This window comes from Quercus robur, chromosome 11 (genome assembly GCF_932294415.1).
Source record: "Quercus robur chromosome 11, dhQueRobu3.1, whole genome shotgun sequence".
NCBI lineage: Eukaryota > Viridiplantae > Streptophyta > Magnoliopsida > Fagales > Fagaceae > Quercus > Quercus robur.
The window spans coordinates 56184413-56203182 of record NC_065544.1 but is presented as its reverse complement, the minus strand read 5'-3'; the positions used below and the strand labels follow the sequence as shown (position 1 = coordinate 56203182).

General features: G+C 35.0%; 1 protein-coding gene across 2 annotated transcripts; it reads right to left on the bottom strand.

Moving 5' to 3' along the window:
- Nucleotides 1-4691: 4691 nt before the first annotated feature.
- On the bottom strand, nucleotides 4692-18422 carry LOC126706398 (brefeldin A-inhibited guanine nucleotide-exchange protein 1). 2 transcript variants are annotated; one of them, XM_050405815.1, is made up of 11 exons: nucleotides 17067-18422; nucleotides 15922-16239; nucleotides 14975-15305; nucleotides 14352-14774; nucleotides 13010-13299; nucleotides 12403-12676; nucleotides 11578-12080; nucleotides 10844-11165; nucleotides 10123-10483; nucleotides 6009-6694; nucleotides 4692-5490 (listed from the first exon to the last, which is right to left on the bottom strand). In XM_050405815.1, the coding sequence occupies exons 1-11, from the start codon at nucleotides 18164-18166 to the stop codon at nucleotides 4882-4884; spliced, it is 5217 nt and encodes a 1738-aa protein (XP_050261772.1). In that variant the 5' UTR covers nucleotides 18167-18422; the 3' UTR covers nucleotides 4692-4881. The 2 variants fall into 2 exon arrangements, with proteins under 2 accessions (XP_050261772.1, XP_050261773.1); XM_050405816.1 differs by lacking the exon at nucleotides 17067-18422 and having other exon boundaries at nucleotides 14975-15315; nucleotides 15922-16140.
- Between the last annotated feature and the right edge of the window lie 348 nt (nucleotides 18423-18770).

The window sequence follows — 18770 nt, the reverse complement described above, 5'->3', positions numbered from 1 at the left end:
TTTTTAACCCCCACAGTAGTGATAGTTAATTGAAAAAATCAAAACACTTACAAACTAAAAACATAGAATAACCAAAACCTAAACCACAAAAAAAAAAAAAAAAATACAAAAGTTGAGAATAAAAAAAAAAACTTATCTAAGAGAAACCAAGAACTTAAATGGGTGTCCCTTGTTTTACTTCTTTATAGTAAACTTCCTTTGACATAGTATCCATACATGCAAATTTAGAAACAAATAACAATAAGTAAGATGAATTTATTTAATCAAAACTATGATATAAAAATACATATGCGTAAGTTGCAACTTGAAAAAAAAAAAAAAAAAAAAAAAAAAAAACTAAAATGTGGGGTGCAAAATGGATTCTATGGAAAGAACATTAATGAATATATATATAAGTTTTGAAATTTTGATAATAGATTTTTAGTTGGAGTAAGATTTAAATTTTTCTAAAACTTAGATACATGTTGCATGTTTTGTTAAAACATTTACTATTGCTTTATCTAAAGAAACTGATAAGAACAAGTAAGTTGTTGTCTCTATCAACTGAAATTTAGATACATATTGCATGTTTTATTAAAATATTTATTGTTACTTTATCTAAAAAAATTGATAAGAACAAATAAGTTATTGTCTCTATCAACTGAAATTTAAATGCACGTTGCATGTTTTGTTAAATTTTTTTTTTTTTTTTTTATATAAAGTGCACGTTGAATTTTTTTTTTTTTTATCTAAAAAAAAAAATGATAAGAATAAATATGTTGTTGTCTCTATCTAAAAAAAATTATTCAAAATATTTTTGTAATTTGATAAAGCCACTTGGCACAATCACAGTTTAGAAAAAATTATTGTAATTTAGTGGAGGGTTTAAATATATAATAAAATTTTAAATTAAATAACAATGTACAATAGAATAATGAGATGGGAAATTATGAGAATTCCAAAATATACAATACTTTGATGAAGCTACTTGGTTTTATGCATCTCATTTGTATTTTTTTTTATATATTTTTTATTTTTTATAATTCAATAGTTGGGAGAGAAAGATTTAAACTTTAGATGTTTCCAAAATATTTTAAAAATGTCAACTAATTTAATTACAAGTCTCTTGGCCGCGTTTGTATAATTAACTTCTTTTTTTTTTTTTTTGGGTGAGAATCATCTACTAATTAACTACGTATTATTATTATTATTATTATTATTATTATTATTATTATTATTATTATTATTATTATTATTTGAACCAATCAATTTTCATTAATTTAGAATACTAGAATCCAAATAAAAAACATCCACCACAGTTAAGCTACGTATTATTTAAACTACTTGATGTTTGACAATGTTGGTGTTAGTTACCTAAAGTCTAAATCAACGCCCTTAATTTATATTTTCTGAATCATAGCCATAGCGCTCATCATGTTAAACTGTCAATGGAACTAAAATTGAACAATTATTGAATTGACTACCTTATTCGGGACTTATTCAATAATTTGATTTTACTTAGAAAGGAAAAGCTTTTCCACCTTATTATGGCAGAACATCATACTATTTTTCAACCAGGAAGTTGCATTGTTAGGGTAAACACTTATTTTTGTCTCTGAAAAATATAAGTTTCAACTTGGTCCTTAAAAGTTTAAAATGTTGCAATCAAATATATATATATATAATCTAACAAGTTGAAATTATGTAATATCTGCCGTCAATCTATTGGGACACTACCAACCAAAATAGTGCCAAAAAAATTCAAGTTCTTAATCAAGAAGATCACTTTAACATTTAGCATGACCCTTCTTATAAGATGGCTTTGACAAATTAAATGTGGAATATTTCATGTTGGACACAATTATTTTGTCAACTTACTGTCACATCTAACTATAACAGATGGTAATTTTATAAAATTATTAGGGGAATTGGTTAAAACTTAAAACCTGTTGAACTCCAAGAACCAAAATCATAATTATTATTTTTAATTATTACTTGTGGTGGGGCAGTCAACAATTGCTTTTGGTTTGTGAAACTGTGATGAGATCGAATCTGTGAATGTGTTTTGTCTTTGTAAGTGAATTACAACATTTCTCAAAAAATTCAGAAATGATAAGATCAGATAAGATATGTCTTTGAAGAGTTCCAACATTTGGTATCTTAATCTTAACCATGATGTATTTGACACAGTCCCAGATGAAATACTTAAAAAATAGAGGTAAGGGCGTTTTGGATCTGTGACCAGATCAAATATGGGGTATCATTTATTTAATGTTAAATAATTCGAAACCCTGTGAATTTTTGTTAAGATCCAACTTCCAAAGTTCCAACCATTGGTAAACAATACCAACTGGTAGAAGAATTCAAAATTGTTAAAGAAAGTGAAATATAAAAGAAAGGACATTGAAACCGCACCAAAATGACGAAATTTCGTGACTAGAAAGCATATTCCATTAAATTTCTTCCTTGGACTCCCAATTAATTTTTCTGGTGGATTAGAAAGAATGCCATGTACTTTATTGACTGCCCACTTTTCTATTTATTTTGCTACAACTTTGTGGCATTCAGCAGCCACAGAATGCCATGCGTTGTCTCCGCGCTTACTATTCTTTTTCTTTCTTTCTTTCTAAAGAAAAAATTATTTATTAGTATTTGTCAAAAAAAAATAAATAAATAAAGAAACATTTCTTAGAACAGCACAAGCACGTGTGCGTTTGGAAAGTAATGAAAATTATAAATTATTTTACTATTTAACTTATTTTTGTCACTATTCATAGACCTACTGTACTTTTTAATACTATTTATGAGTCTTACTGTACTATTTTAACTAACTTTTACCTTTATTTACGGTATTTTCAGCTAGGGATGGCAATAGGGCGAGGCGAGGCCGAAGGATGGGATCTTCGTCCCCGCCCCACATGGTTTTGTCTTGCTCCATCCCTGCCCCGCCCCGCCCCGCATGACGGGGAATACTTTCTCACCCCATCCCCGCTTCTTGGGGCCCCGCAAAGTCCCGCCCTGCCCTGCCCCATAAAACTCTACTTTTTGTTAATTTGCTCTACAACTAGTACAATTTTTTTAATAAAACTTATTTCATTAATAAAAATATACTTGAAATTACAAATTTATCCCATCAAATCAAATCAATTTTTAGAAAAAATTGAATAATATATCCAAATGTTTAACAAGACAATCATAAAAATAAAATAAAAATCTCATATTATAATACATAACAAAACAAAGACAGAGAATCGCATTGGGTAGAATAAAATATGCTAATATTAATATGTTTGTTTAAATAGTAGGGTTTTAGGGTATGAAAAATTTAAAATTATAACCCTTAGTAATGCAGGGCGGGGTGAGGCGGGTCTAAAAAGTCTAAACCCATCTCCGCCCCATCCCGTGGTGCGGGGCTAAAATCTTGCCCCATCCCCGCCCCACTACCTTTGCGGGATGGAGAAAACCCACGTGGGGCGAAGCGGGGAGGGGCGGGGAAAAATTGTCATCCCTACTTTTAGCAATAAGTTTTTAATTTCAACAAAATAAGCGATATCTAAACAGACTCTACAAGCATACAATTGGGCATGTCAAACTCAAAGAATGTTAATATTAAAGACCCTCCTTGAAATTAGAAATGTCTCACACCAAGCCTTTTCAAAGTTAGACAAAAATCACCATCGCGCATCCTTGGTGCAGTGGTCACTCTACAGGTATAAGTGTTTGTAGGGTGTGAAGAATAAGGGCTGAAGTTTAAGACTTCATGAGAGAGTTTCATACATATATACATTTTTAAGTTAGACTAGAATAGAATTTCTTTCTTGTAAATAAATAATTAAAAAACTAAACAAAAACCCAACCCCCCTGTTTAGAGCAACAAAGTTTAGGTAAGAGTTGCCAAGGCCAAGGCCAGCTCCTCTAGCCCATGTTATCTAAAACTATCTTAGCAACCTCCCAATGCACGGACCATCATTCTTTTTCCACTCCTTCATCCATTTTTTTTATTTTTTTATTTTTTATTTATTACATCTCCCTCCACAATACCTTGGTGATAATTGTTACTCAGCTTTACTTTTAGTTTAAGAGCCACAACTTCTGCTAACTCAGCAGATACCACCACCAAGTTTGAATTGGTTAACCATGATGGTTTCTCTCAATAACTGCAACACCACAAGTGTTGTCATTCTTCTAAACTACGTATATCAAAATTACTATATTTTATACTACTAAGAGGGAAAGGGATGGAGGGGCAGCCATGTTTCAAGTCTCGGCTTCTTAACATTGGGTCTTAAATGAAAGAAAAAGACGCTATTGAAGAAATAAAATAAAATAAAAACAAGGATAGCTGGAATTTTCCTTAATTAAGCTTTTGGAAAAATCTTTTAGTTTAGGGGATGTAAATGGTATGTTAATTGACTAGTTATATAGTAGTATTTTAACCCCTTTTTTTTTTCTAATATTTAATCATTGCAATGATAGGAATCTTAAGGTTCAACTGACTTGCTGAGGTTGCGAGCTATCAGGGAAGATGTAATGACAGTAAGAGCAAACTTGGTTACAATATCATTATCCTCTTTGCCATTTCTACCAATATGTAAAATCTCATTGCTGTTCCTAGCTTAGGAAAAATAGCCAACAAAAGAAAATTCATATTGGCTTATTCCAAACTTATTTAGGAAGTATTCTAGAGATGAAAAACTTTCAGAGGCAGACGATGAGAAAGAAGTGAGAACTTATTCAATTTATGCTATCAGAAAGTAACAAATTCCAGCCTTGGCATACACTACAGAGTTAATATATAACTGACTCATGGCTCGTGATCCAGTCACTTTAGACAAAATTTGTGGTTCAATGTTGGCGTATTGTGCATAATATAACACAATATATTATAAAAAAAATAAAAAATCATTGCATTATAATTGGACCTATACATGATTGGAACATATTGCTTAGAACTTGCTGAACTTCTCCCGAGCTATGCTCACTCCGCACAAGATCCACCAACAAAGGAAAGAATTGCGAAACGTGCCTCCTAAATGAATCCCTTTCCAAACCATTCAATACGCACAATGCTGATACTACTATAGAAGTCCTGGCCCCCAATTCCTCCTTTTTCGCTGAACCTAATGGAACAACACACTGTGGCACCGGCCGGTTTCCTGAGTTTTGCTGGGCTGATTGAGAATCAGTACAGTTCAGGTATATCTGCAATATTGTTTGACATACTGCCACAAGCTGTGCTTCAATGTTCATCTCCTCAGACAAAGATGGATCATCCATAAGTAGCCTTTGGAGGAAGTTGAGGTGATTCTGGTAAGACTCATTTTCAAAATGAACCAGGGGTGGTTCAGAAAGGTCCAGGATAGAGCACACTATTGGCAGTTTTTCCTGCAGGTTTTTTTCAGAGTTCAGTTGGTGGGCATGCGATGAAATAAAAGAAAAAACTTCAAGAAGGATCTTGATGTTGTCCGCTGACAAGTATTGTAGGTCTGTTTTGCAAAGATCATTCGCAACCTGAAATGAAAAGAGTAAAAAATAAATAAATAAATAATTTGTCACATTCTAATTTAGAGAAAAATGCACTGAAATTTAAACTTTGCAGTATAGTTCACAGGCAAAGCTTCTAGAACAATGTGTTCATCGTAATTCGACATTTGATGAAGATATTATCTACTAAACAAGAACACTTCTTGTGAATAACGAATGTTACTATCATGTTGGAATCACATCAGTTATGGCATGTGTATAAAGGATGCCATTCTACTAAGATAAATAGGAAATAACCATTTACACATACTTTGATCGAATTTTACAACAATTTAAACTATTCAATAGATTAAGGAATAAGTATATGAGAGGACATAACATGAAGACACAAAAAACACCCTCAATTCTTGTAAGAAAAGCAAAAAAAGCTAAGCTCAGTATCAGTATTTAATACTATATTTTAGATCATGACAATCACAAATTAGACATGTATGTTATCCACGTGTGTGTGTGTGTGTGTCTACATATAGAGATGAGGGAGGAACCTGTATGATGAGCAGCTGCATTGCGATATGACTCTTCATTCTTGAAATTACATATTGTGCAGTATGCAGATTGTCATCCTCAAGATCATCATGTGTCAACATATGATCAGATGACGTTTCCAGATCAGTATAAGATTGACCACTTCCAAGCACCTCGATGTTATCCATGGATCTCAAGACCTTCATAAATGCAGGCACTGTTGATGTGGCTGCTTCCTTCAAAGCCAGAAAAATATTTCTCCATTCATCTTGTGAAAGCTTGCTGCCCAAATCGCTGGCCAACCGCATCAAAGCTGCAACCCCTGTGCTAGCAGGACCTTGAATAGGACTTCTTATAAACCCTGTTAGTACTAATACCACACCTGGTAGTTGAGACCTCACTACATCAAAAAAGGTGACAAAAAGATCCACTAGACACTGTGCTGCCACTGCAGAAGTTTCAGAGTCCCATGTACTCCCTTCAGAATGCAAAGGTCTTGAAGTTGGTGTTGGATACTCTTCATCTTCAATTTCCATCTCTTTCTGGTCAGATACACAATTAAATATCGGGAAAACAACAGAATTGAAGACACCAGTCCAAAAAGGGAGTGAGAAAAGATGTCCGTGATCCTTCAGAATGTTAAATAGCACTTCTAAAGAACTCTTTCTGATGGCTGATCTGGGATCAGATGTTAGTTTTGACAACCCTGAAACAACATCAGAGTATGTTATATTTAAAATGGAGAAGTTGCTAGCTGCATTGGAACACAATCATTCCTGACCCCCCATCCCGAACGAAAAATTATCTTATGAGATGATCTTATAAGACATCCCTCTCACAATATATGCCGCTCCCACATGTGAGAGAGATGTCTCATAGGATACCTTCTCATCAAATCTGTCTTCATATAATAAAGGACTAAATATGTTGGATAAGACAATTGTAGGAGTTATTTACCTACTGCTCAAACTGCAATGAAATTACTATACCACTTCTTGCTTACAACTGAGAGAGTAAGGTAGGACTATGGTGGTAATTAAGCAAAGGAAAAGAAAAGGGAAAAAAAAGAACAAGGGATTGGGGGGGGGGGGGGGGGGGGAGGGGGTGTTGTGAAGCAAAAGGGGCCTTGCTTGAATAATAGCGCACACGCATAAGATAACACGCTCATCTATAGTTCATCAGCACATATAATATATATGCAGATGGAGACCAATGATGTTTGCAGGTAATGTGAAAGTCGATGCCATAATGGACTTGGTTTGTGTTATGACCCAGGTGTTGGATAAATTATTTGAAATTAGTTTAGTGATAGAATAAATCTTCCTAGATAGATTAGCATTGTTATTTATTTGTATTCAGTCGAATTCCTATGTTTTAGGATAGGATTAGTTCCTTTGTTTTAGGATTTGTTGATGAGGTTATCTCATCTTTGGCTATTTATGTACGTTAAATGCATTAATGAGAATTAAGCAGAAATTTAACCAAAAATGTCTATTTCCTCTCTCAAGTTCAGGATATTGGTCATCTCAAATTGACTACGTTATCTTTCAATTATCTCAGTTCACAACATTTCGTATCAAAGCCAACAAATCCATCCAGTTTCTTTTGGGAAAAAAAAAAAAAAAAAATTCAATCGTATTCTCATCCTTCACTATCACACTATCCTCCCATCTACAACCCAAGGCAAACAACAGCCACCATACTTCCAGGCAGCCACTGCAACACCCAACCAAAAAAAAAAAGTCACATATACCTATCAATAGTGTCAATCCCAGCAAACAAAGAATGGAGAACATGTCGGAGATTGTCAACCGAATGTTAGATATTACCAAGGACATGTCCAAAAGCATAGCAAGGATGGAAGCAAAGATGCAAGATACGTGGGATCAAATGATAGAGGTCTTAGATAAACAATCCAATGTAATTTTGGAAATCAAAGAACAATCAAAAGTTCAAGGATCACACGAAATTTCAAAGAATCAAAAGAGTAACATGTTGGAGGATGCACCTGCTATACAAATCGCCTTTAAAGATCAAAGGATTAATGCAGTGGAAAAGATAGATCAAAGGGATCTTGTGATTTCAAATAAGCCTAGTCTAATTTCACACATTGAATTTGTCATTCCCAATGAGTTCAAGGATGTGAAAATCAAAGTTATTCTATTCGCAAAAATGGTTAAAGAATTGGTGCAGGTATGCATGGTCCAAATTCTTATCCTTCAACTCTTTAGAATTTGAGGTCAAGTTCTCTCCAGTTGGAATGATATGATGTGAGCAAGTATTAGTTTCCATGTTTCGGAATCTTGAGGACAAGATTCATCTTGAAGGGGAAGGGAATGTTATGATCCAGGTGTTGGATAAATTATTTGAATTTAGTTTAGTGATAGAATAAATCTTCCTAAATAGATTAGTATTGTTATTTATTTGTATTCAATTGAATTCCTATGTTTTTAGATAGGATTAGTTCTTTTGTTTTAGGATTTGTTGATGAGGTTATCTCATTTTTGGCTATTTATGTACATTAAATGCATTAATAAGAATTAAGCAGAAAATTAACCAAAAATGTCTATTTCTTGACGCAGGACAACCAAAACAAAACTAAAACAACAATAAAATAAAGAATGATGTAGGAGATGCAAGAAAATTATTATTTAATATTATTTATGTTCACAAGTCAATTATATTTTTATGTTTTAGGTCCTAGTAGTTTATTGGGCTATTAGTATTTTAATTTGGGAAGCAAGGTCATTTTTGTAATAAGGCAATTAGGGTTTCCTAACCAATTAGAACTAGGGTTTAGCAATCCTTTATAAGCAACCTATCGTACTCCTTGAGGAATTAGTTGATATTTTGATTAATGAAAAAAAAATAGCCGTTTGGTCTTTCTTTTTCTTCCTTTTGATTTTTTTTTTTTTTTTTTTAATGTGAAATACAATAAAGTATAAAACTAAAATCTGCCAGTACACAGTACACAGTAGCACCAAAAAACTAACGACACTAGAAACAGAGGAAACAACTAAAAGAGAAAGAAACAGTAACAGTCACGATGCGGCGCTGGACTCATCAACTAAGAGGTGGCGTGGCTCATCGGCGTTCACTGTCAGCGGTGCTGTTGGTGATGATTTCGGCGGTGCGAAGACAGGGAGACTGCGGCGGCACAAAACATGGAGGAGTGGCAGCTGCTAGTCGCAGGTCTTGCATCGGTGGTGGTCGAAGTCCTCAGCGGCGGTGGTTGAGGGTGATAATGGGTTTCGGTGGCTGGTGGCTGATGGGTCTTGCAGTGGTGAGTGTTGATTTGTGGGTTTCGGTAGCCAGTGGCTAATGGGTCTTGCGTGATTTTTTTTCTTCTTTTTTTTGGGTTTTGGATTGACTTGCGATGATGCTTCAAACAGATCGGTGTTTGCTCTGTACCAAAAATGACGCAGGACAACCAGAACAAAACTAAAACAACAAAAAAATAAAAGATATAATCAAGGAGTCAGCATCTAGGCCTTGCTTTGAGTCAGCACCAAGCAGGGAAACTACTAGGAGTCAACACTTAGGGTATACCTGAAGTCAGCACCAGACCAAAGAAAGACCAAACGGCCATACTTTTTCATTCATCAAAATATCAACCAACTCCTCAAAGAGTACAATATGTTGCTTATAAAGGATTGCTAAACCCTAGTTCTAATTGGCTAGGAAACCCTAATTGCCTTATTACAAAAATAACCTTGCTTCCCAAATTAAAATACTAATAGTCCAATAAACTATTAGGACCTAAAACATAAAAAAACAATTGACTTGCGAACATAAATAATATTAAATAATAATTTTCTTGCATCTCCCGCATCATTTCCTCTCTCAAATTCAGGAGATTGGTCATCTCGAATTGACTATACTATCTTTCAATTATCTCAATTCACAATAGTTTGCTAATTGTAACTATAAAATCAGTGTCATTTCCCCTTCGGGATTAAAAGAAGAGCTGACTAATATATATAGACAGACAGAGACACAAATATAGACATATACAATGCACATTTATAAACGCACAAATCAAATTGATTTTATCAACTGGGTTGTGCCATCCATCATGCCTGATTTGCAGCAGCTGTAGTATTTATTGAGAATTTAGCTAGGAACACAAGTTACCTGTTAGCAAGGGGACCCAAAAGGATGAATGATCATCTTTCTCTATGGAAGTTTGTAAATCTGAAGCATCCACACCTGCAACTGGATTAGATGAACCATAAACCTTGCTCTTCTCATTGCAAGCAAGTCCTCCATCAGCAAGCTTCACAGCACAGAAGCGGAGAAATGCAATGGCATTGAGACTAACATCACTATTAAATCTGCTGTTTGTGAAGGTTATGAGGCACTTGACACAATCAGTGAAAGTCACTGTCTCCGTCTCAGTTATATAAGGGAAATATTCTCGCACTATCTTTTCCATGGTCTCAAAGGCCAACAAGACTATATTCTTCCGCTCATCAGCTGCAGCAGCTGTAAAAACCTGAGAAGCAAAAAGCACCACATGAGAAGCAAGACATTTAAAAGGCAGAGTTGCCCACTTGTCAAGCATTTTTGGAAGGATGAAAAATTTGCTTATTTGAATGTCCTTTCCCCTTTACAAAAAAAATGGGATATGTGGATAGACCAACGTATTTTCAATGTAATAGGTAGATTCAATGAGTCAACATATGACATGGCTAAGTCCGACCATCCTCATCATTACAGCAATATACAAGATGATTTCACAAGGATTACTAGGTGAAAATTTCTGGTGTAACAAAAATTTCAATGAATTTTTATGTATAAAAACAGGTTCAAACTATCTATAAAACCAGAAATTGAGAATCAAATTCTAACATACCATAAAAACACTCTTCCAGCCAGATTTCACATTATTGACACGGCTGAGGACCATTTGTGAAATGCACCGGACTATTAATTCCCTAATTTCTGCAGAGCTGCTTTTTCGCATAACAATCACAAATGGTCGAAGAAATTCATTCTGGAAGTTGTAATTTGCCAATTCCTCGCGCTCTAAGAATTTCATAGCAAGCTGCCTCAAGGAATCCATGACAAATATTGCAACTGATAGATTTTCTGACAGTCCAACTGAAACGAAGAAATCAGAGAGAACATTCCACATGCGAGACCATACTAATCTAATACGGTTCATGTTGTAATGCCTGCAAAAGAAACAATGCTTTGATCATAAAATTCATTCCCACTACATTTTTGTTCAAACAAAGTTACATCACTCCTAATCGGGAGATTTCAATATCAATGGATGAAAAGGACCCCACCCCTCTCCCTGAGAGTTTGGGATGAATGGGGAATTCCATAAACACACCAATGGGGAAAAAAATAGAGGCTTCCCTGGAACTCCTACAACAGGCCATCTGCAATTTAATTTTTTTTTTTTTTTTTTTTTTTTTTTTTTTTGCTGAGAGCAATTTGATTGATTCAAACTTAAATAGGTACATCAAAATTACATTTGAAACATGGATCTGTTATTATTATTTATTCATGCCACATTAAAGCCTCTAAAAAATTGACAAATTTGCAGAACAATTCTTAATGAAAAGGGGAGTATCTTACGCTATCTCAACTAGTTTTGTGAGGCTGAAGACACGAGGGTCTGTTGGAGACTGCAACTCAGACATAGAAACTTTGCATAGGGCCTTAACAAAAGCAACTATTGCTTCACTGTTCAGCCTTTGGCTATGAGCAAATACATGATTCAACCCAAAGTTCCCAATCTGGTCCAGCAAATTCAAGTTTAAAATGAAGTTATTAATCTGTTCTGGAGTTACCAGTCCAGCAGTATTGACTCCAACACTGGTGCTGTCATATGAGCCCCCACGAACAACGGCCACCACAGCTGGATTCTGTAAAGTTCCTTTCTTCTTTAAATTTGGAAAACCCATGGCTTTTGGAGTCCTTTCCTCTGTTTCAACATTAGATGCAGTCAAAAAGGATGCATCAGGCGGTGCACCCTCTCCCAATAGTTGCAGATGCTCAATTCGGGAAAGGCATGTCAATATGTGTTCCCACGCTTCCTGAAGATAATTACCATCTTCAATGGCAATTGATATTATTGCCTGTCCAAAGAAAATATGTTGGTAAAAGAGACAAAAGAACATTGCAGGGCAAACAAATGTAATAGATTATGATGCACTAATCTTCACTTCTACACGAAATGGAATCTGATTGGAATGATCATAATGCAATATTTCACTCTTTTTAACAACCTTATATATGGCTTAGGATTGGGAAAGAAAAAGCATAAAAATATGGTGCACAATGATCCAATCAGCTCCTCCATTACATGCAAACGTTTTAATGCATTTTGAATCTATTCCTGCAGTGAAGCATCTTTAAGAAATTGTAAAGAAAAATCTTTCAAAATTATTGCTTAGTTACCTTCACAGCATCAACATTCTTTTGTTTCATATCTGCAGCACAATGGAGATAAGTAAACTTAGCTACAGATGTCACAAAAGCATCCCTCTGAGTCTGCATGCCCATCACAGCAGTGACATGCACAGCATATCGAAAGCCCTGTACGCATTGAGAAGTAGCAAGCCTGTCATCACTTTGGTCAAGAGTCACACTGAATGCAGCCAACATAGGACCCCAGCAAACCTCAACCATAAACCTCAAGATTGCTACATCAGTGACAGCATGATAAACTGACCTGCAACAACAGACGATAAAGAATAGCTAATAAGAACAGGGCTCAAACTCAAGGACAATGAAACAGGCTTAAAAAATACAAAAGGTAAGTGTCACACATTCATCGGAGAAATGACCTCAATTATCAACCTAACATATCAAAATCTATCCAACTCTAATAGGTCATAAAATACCTAGGCAGAAACATTATATGCCCAAACCACTACCCTGTCCCATTTTCTGTGCCCCATCAATGCTCTAGTCATAGCAAGACCGTCCTCATGAATGACTTACAAGTTCCACAAATACAATCCAAAAAGAGTCACATCATTAATTGTATTGTATTTTAGCTTACTCTGATTTTCCAGATTTTGCCTTAAATTGCTCCTGGATGTGCCTTATAAGAAGTCCATTTGCACCCAATGCTTTTTCTTCAGTATGCTTCCAAGTGACTAGATTGAGTATACCATCAAAGCCCAATATATTAAAACTGTTAGCCTGTTTGCTCTGTGGTGCAGTAGACTCAGCACTCATCTTAATTTCATTTTTAACAATTTGATCATAAAGGGTGCCGAGAAACTCCTCAGGCAAATCCTTGCCATCATCTATTCCACGGTTGTTTCGAAAAAAATCAGCCTTCGTCATCTGGTTAGCCAAACAATCCAGAATGGAAATCAGATGAGAATCATAATTAGTTCTACATTGATAATCAATCAAAAGATACAACAACAATAACAACAAACAACTTTAGTCCCAAAATTTTGGAGTCTGATATGGTTCCTCAACACATTAGTTAGGGTCCACCCTCAAAAAAAAAAAAAAAAAAAAATTAGTTAGGATCGACTGCATGTAATTTTTTACTCCATTCTATTCTATCTAAAGTAGTAGGGGATGCCCCAATGAGTATCCGTAGTGTATCCATTCATAATAAAGTGACTAAATTTTATGTTGGCCTTCAACCTACCGCAACCCTCTGACTTTTCTCGAGCTTGGGACCACTTGTGAACAAAATATATGACACTAAACATAGACGCAGAACAAGTTATAATTAAACAAAAGATAATTTTCCAAAATTAGCTTATCTTACAAAATTGGGTTCAGAAATTTTTTTTCAAACTTTCTTCTTATATAGATGTTCATGTTCTAAAGTATTTTGACCCATACTTTACAATCTTCCAAAAAGATAACAAATGATATATTGAGAGATCTTTTACTATGCCTTTAACATAAGCCACTATTTTAAATTAGGGTTTTTTTTTTTTTTTTAATTCAGTTATTACAAGTGGGATAGGGGGGATTTGAACCTTGGTTCTTCTTATAAATGAGACCAGGTTATACTATTAAGCTACAAGGCTCTTGAGCCATTATTTATTAATTAAATACAGAGCTACATGCATATTAAGAGTAATGCTACAGACATAAACTATTTTACAACATTTTTACAAATTGCTGATGTTGTTTAAATATTTTTCAAATAATTATTGGTAAGTAAAAATGTGATGTTAAAGGTGGCCCATATTAGAACTAGCAAGTATTTGCCACATCAATAGTTTGTAAAAGTGTTATAAAATAGTTTGTGGCTATAGCTTTACTCACAAATTAATATTCATCCCAAAATTGACCTACATAAATCAGCAGCAAAGGCTAAAATATAGGTGGTCTGGAATAAGAAAAATCATTAAAGGTTGCAAACATACCTTATCTTTTACCATGCTATTATGGGCATCTGTGTTGAGCAATATCACGGAATAGGCAAGAACATAAGCAGTATCTGCGCTAGTAAATGAGTTCGGGTTGCATTTACAATATCGCTCAGCAAACTTCTCCATGATGCGGTCAATCTTCTGTGCTTCTCCAGGTAACCTGAAGCCCCGTAGGAAAAACCTTATTGCTTCGCCAAAATCCATCTCTTTGAAATTAAATGAATCTACATAAGCATGCATGACCTTTAGAGGAAATTCCTCCCTTTCACCCAAATAGTCACCAATGATGGTTTCATTTAGGCCAGAAGTTTTCTTCAGGAAAGAAGCCACATCTTCTGGAGAACCACCAATTTTCTGGGTGCCTATCAGAAACTCAATTCCCTTGGAAGGTTTTCTATTAAACAGAGTGATACCTTTCTGCATTTAACCAAGAAAAATGTCACTAAAGAATGAACCACAGTAATTCCTGCTAAAATAGATGACAGCATTAATTGATGTAGAAGGGAACAAGCGATAGAACAAAAATCAATCAAGACAAAGGATAAATCATAATAACAGGTGCATACTCGTGTATATTAAAAATGAAGTGCCATTAAAACATAATGGCAATACTCAACCTGGAGTTCAATTTTATAAGCTCGACGTTGTTCAAGGGTAGCAGCATCTGAATGTTCAGAATTTACTTCAGGATGTAGTTCATTGTCAGAAACAATTCCATCTTCTCCATTGAGAGTCAAATGATTCTCTGTAGTATCACTGTCAGTGCTCTTAGGCAGATATGAATCTCCTAGACTGAGCTGTTGGTCCATCCAAGCTCCCATTGACTTAATGATGCTAACCAAGCACTTAACTGATTCATGCCGAAAAGTGATATCTTGTATTGGAGACAAACTTGTGGTTGAACCAGAAGGAGGTCCTAGAGCAGTTTTCAAAAGGCCGTTGACAACCCTGAAAACATCTGATGGAATTATAAGGGTTTTAATATATTTTACTAAAACACAACATGAATTGTCAAATATAATAGATCTGCCATATTTATACATGAGAGAGAGAGAGAGACTCCACACCACTGATGAGTTCTAACCACGAGATATAACAAGAAATGATTAAATAGTGCCAATATAAAGAAACCAAATTTAGCCTAAACAATATGAACATTTCAAAACTCTCTTTGCACTAATGATGGATGAGCTCACTAGATCAATTCAATATGACATCTTAATGAGGTAATATTATCATAGGGAACTCGAAAGGTTGTTAACAAGCAGTCCACATTTATGAAATCTAAATAGTTATCTGCCACTACATTTATGAAACAAAAGAAACAGTTACAAAATTGACACCTCAATATATCACCTAAAGGTGAAGGCAGCAATAACTTCAAGAGAGTCAAAATGGAAGAGACCTGTGATAATGAATGCAGAATGTTTGTATACACTCCCTACAAAAACTACAGATATCATTTTCAAAATCTTAAAGAATTGACTACTGAGATCTTCTGCAAAGTACCTAATTTTAATTGCAATAGTAACAGCAAGGAGAGATGTAAGAGATGTGTAAATACCTTTCAAAAATGTTTGGAGCATCCACATCACAGTCATAGTTCACAAAAATGTCTACAATAATCTGTGGATCCTGAGAGATCTTCTCCAATAAGTTAAGGACAGTCATTTTCTGCAAGAAACTTGGCTGGAGCACGTTCTCCAGCACACGGAGGACAAGCATGGGAAAAAATATCCCAATTTCTGCTTTCAATCCTGATCTAAATTTTGATAACAAGCTCATAAAAATACAACATTGAAGCTGGAAAATGGCCATTACTGATAATGCACTGTTCTTTAACAAAGATAAGCAAAGATACTGCTTGATAGCACTGAGAAACCTGCACCAAGTAAAAAATATATAAATATTTCTTTTTCATAATAGGACAGAACAAATTCTCAGAAACACCTATAAAATGAACTACAAAGCAAGTACAAACATGAAGAATCCATAAGACTACAATGCGTTAAGTCATCGAAAATTATATTGCAAAAAAGAACAGTAACATGGTATATATCATAAATTTATAATTTACATTGCATGCATTGAAGATCTGATTTTGCACTAAAACACATGCTATATATATTATGTGAACACACTCCATCTCTTATTCATCATACTATGTATCAAATTGAAATTAGAGTCAAGAGCTTTCTCATGAGTAATCATTATACTTAATTGTATTTCTGCTCTAAATAAAATATTACATAACTATCTAAAACTTCCGGCTCATTTATAGCAACATATTATTCTGATTCTAACCTTGCATACTGAGGAAAAGTGAGATTAGCACAAGGATATTAATTGTATTATGCCAGAAACGATGATATCACACTTCCCAAAACATAATCTTGTGGAATAAATTGTAAAGTCGGTTCTATTGGAGCTCGTAGATGAGAACAGCAACATAGTATATATCATAAATTTATCATACACAATGTATGCGTTGAAAATCTGAGTCTGCACTAAAGACTAAAATACATGCTATATTATGTGAACACATTCAATATATTATGTATCACATTATGTACCAAAAATTGAAAATTAAAGTTAAAAAGGTTTCTCATGTGTAATCACCATACTTAATAGCAATTCTGCTCTAAATTCAAATCTTACATACAAACTCATAAAAAATGGGTTCATTTGGAGCTCAAAAATGAAACTTGCCTCTCATTGGTGCGCCACACCGGACCGGCATTTTCCATGACAACCTTGAGAAGCTCCAAGGACAAAACTTTACCCCTCATTAGGATTTGATCATCAGGATGGTCATGCGACGAAAACTTCATTGACAATTTACACAGATTCTTAAAAAGCAAAAACCCATCTTCCCTAATCTTACTATCAGCTTCACCACCATCATTCATTTCAGCCTCACCCTCCTCAACCTTATCGCCATTATCATCATTGTCATCGTCTCCTTTCTTAATTGAACCTACGCCATTGCCATTTTGCGAAGGCAATTGGTTACGAACACGAGCATGATCACCAGCTCCTTCACTAGCATCCATGACCTCGTTGATGAAATTCTGACAAAACTGAATAGAACTCCCTTCATTCAAATTCTTATCAGTGAATTCCAACAATTCAGCAACGGAGACTTTCGGCACAGCTCGATCCTCCAAATCCACAGAATCATGCTCGACGCGCGTGAAAACGATGACCATAATCTGAGCGAGAACAGACTTGGCACAGATCTGATTGGTGCCATTCAATCCACCGAGATAGACATTGTAGCAAGTCCGCACTACATGAATCAAACAATCACCACGGATCAACACGGTGGGAGATCGAACCGCGGAGAGAAGAACCCGAAGCACGGCGAGCTCGATTTGTTCCTCTCCGAGCCCCCCGGACTTACACACCAAATCGACAATCTTGTAAACAATATTGGAATTGGAATTGGAATTGGAATCGGAATTGGAGTTGGGATCGGGGCGATCGATCTCGGCCTTGACGAGGTTGAGGGAGAACAATTTGAAGACGCAATCGAGAGCGGGCTCGACGACTTTGGCGTAGCCGGATTCGAGAGCGAGAACGACAGGTTGGAGGACGGAATCGGCATCGGAGGAAGAGAGGCCGAAGAGAGGAGAGTGGTCGAGATTGGCGGAGTCGGAGATGGATTCGAGCTTGTCCAAGACGGATTTGCAGGCGGAGACGAGCTGAGAGTGCTTGCGCCACGCCGCGTTTTTGATGATCTTGTCTAACGACGGCCCTATCACACGGCCGCTGCGGGATGGACCGCCTAGGGTTTGGGAAGCTGACATTTTTTTATTTGTTTGTTTGGGATCTCAGACTCAGGAAATTTGAATGAACGAGACTGAGAATGAGAATGAGAATGTGAATGTGAATGTGAATGTGAATGTCATCACATTCTTGATGGTGATTCTGTCTTTCTGTCTGTACGTTTTATTTCTTCTTCTTCATCTACTTCTTCAACTCATTTTCCTTTCTTTGATTCTTCTTTCGTTTGCTTATATGTTTGGCGGTCTAGGACTAGCACTTAGAACCCGAAAATTGCGTTAATTTATTATCAGACCAGATATATATATGCAATGAAAATGAGGGATAATTTTGTTTATCAAAAAAAAAAAAATTGTTTATTTAGCAAATGAGTTTAAACTTTAAATATAATTATGTGTTTGTGAAATTGGGATTCAATTTATATAATATAATATTTTTATATTTATATTGTATAAAAAATATTCTTAATTATATAAACTTAGAATTGGATGGTATGAATGTGTAAATAAGTCCATTTCATTTTAAATTACTATTTATAGTTTATTGATAATATCAACCGACTATTTTTAATAAAAATATTCATATATTTAGATAGAGATAAAAAAATCTAATTATGATTTTATTATA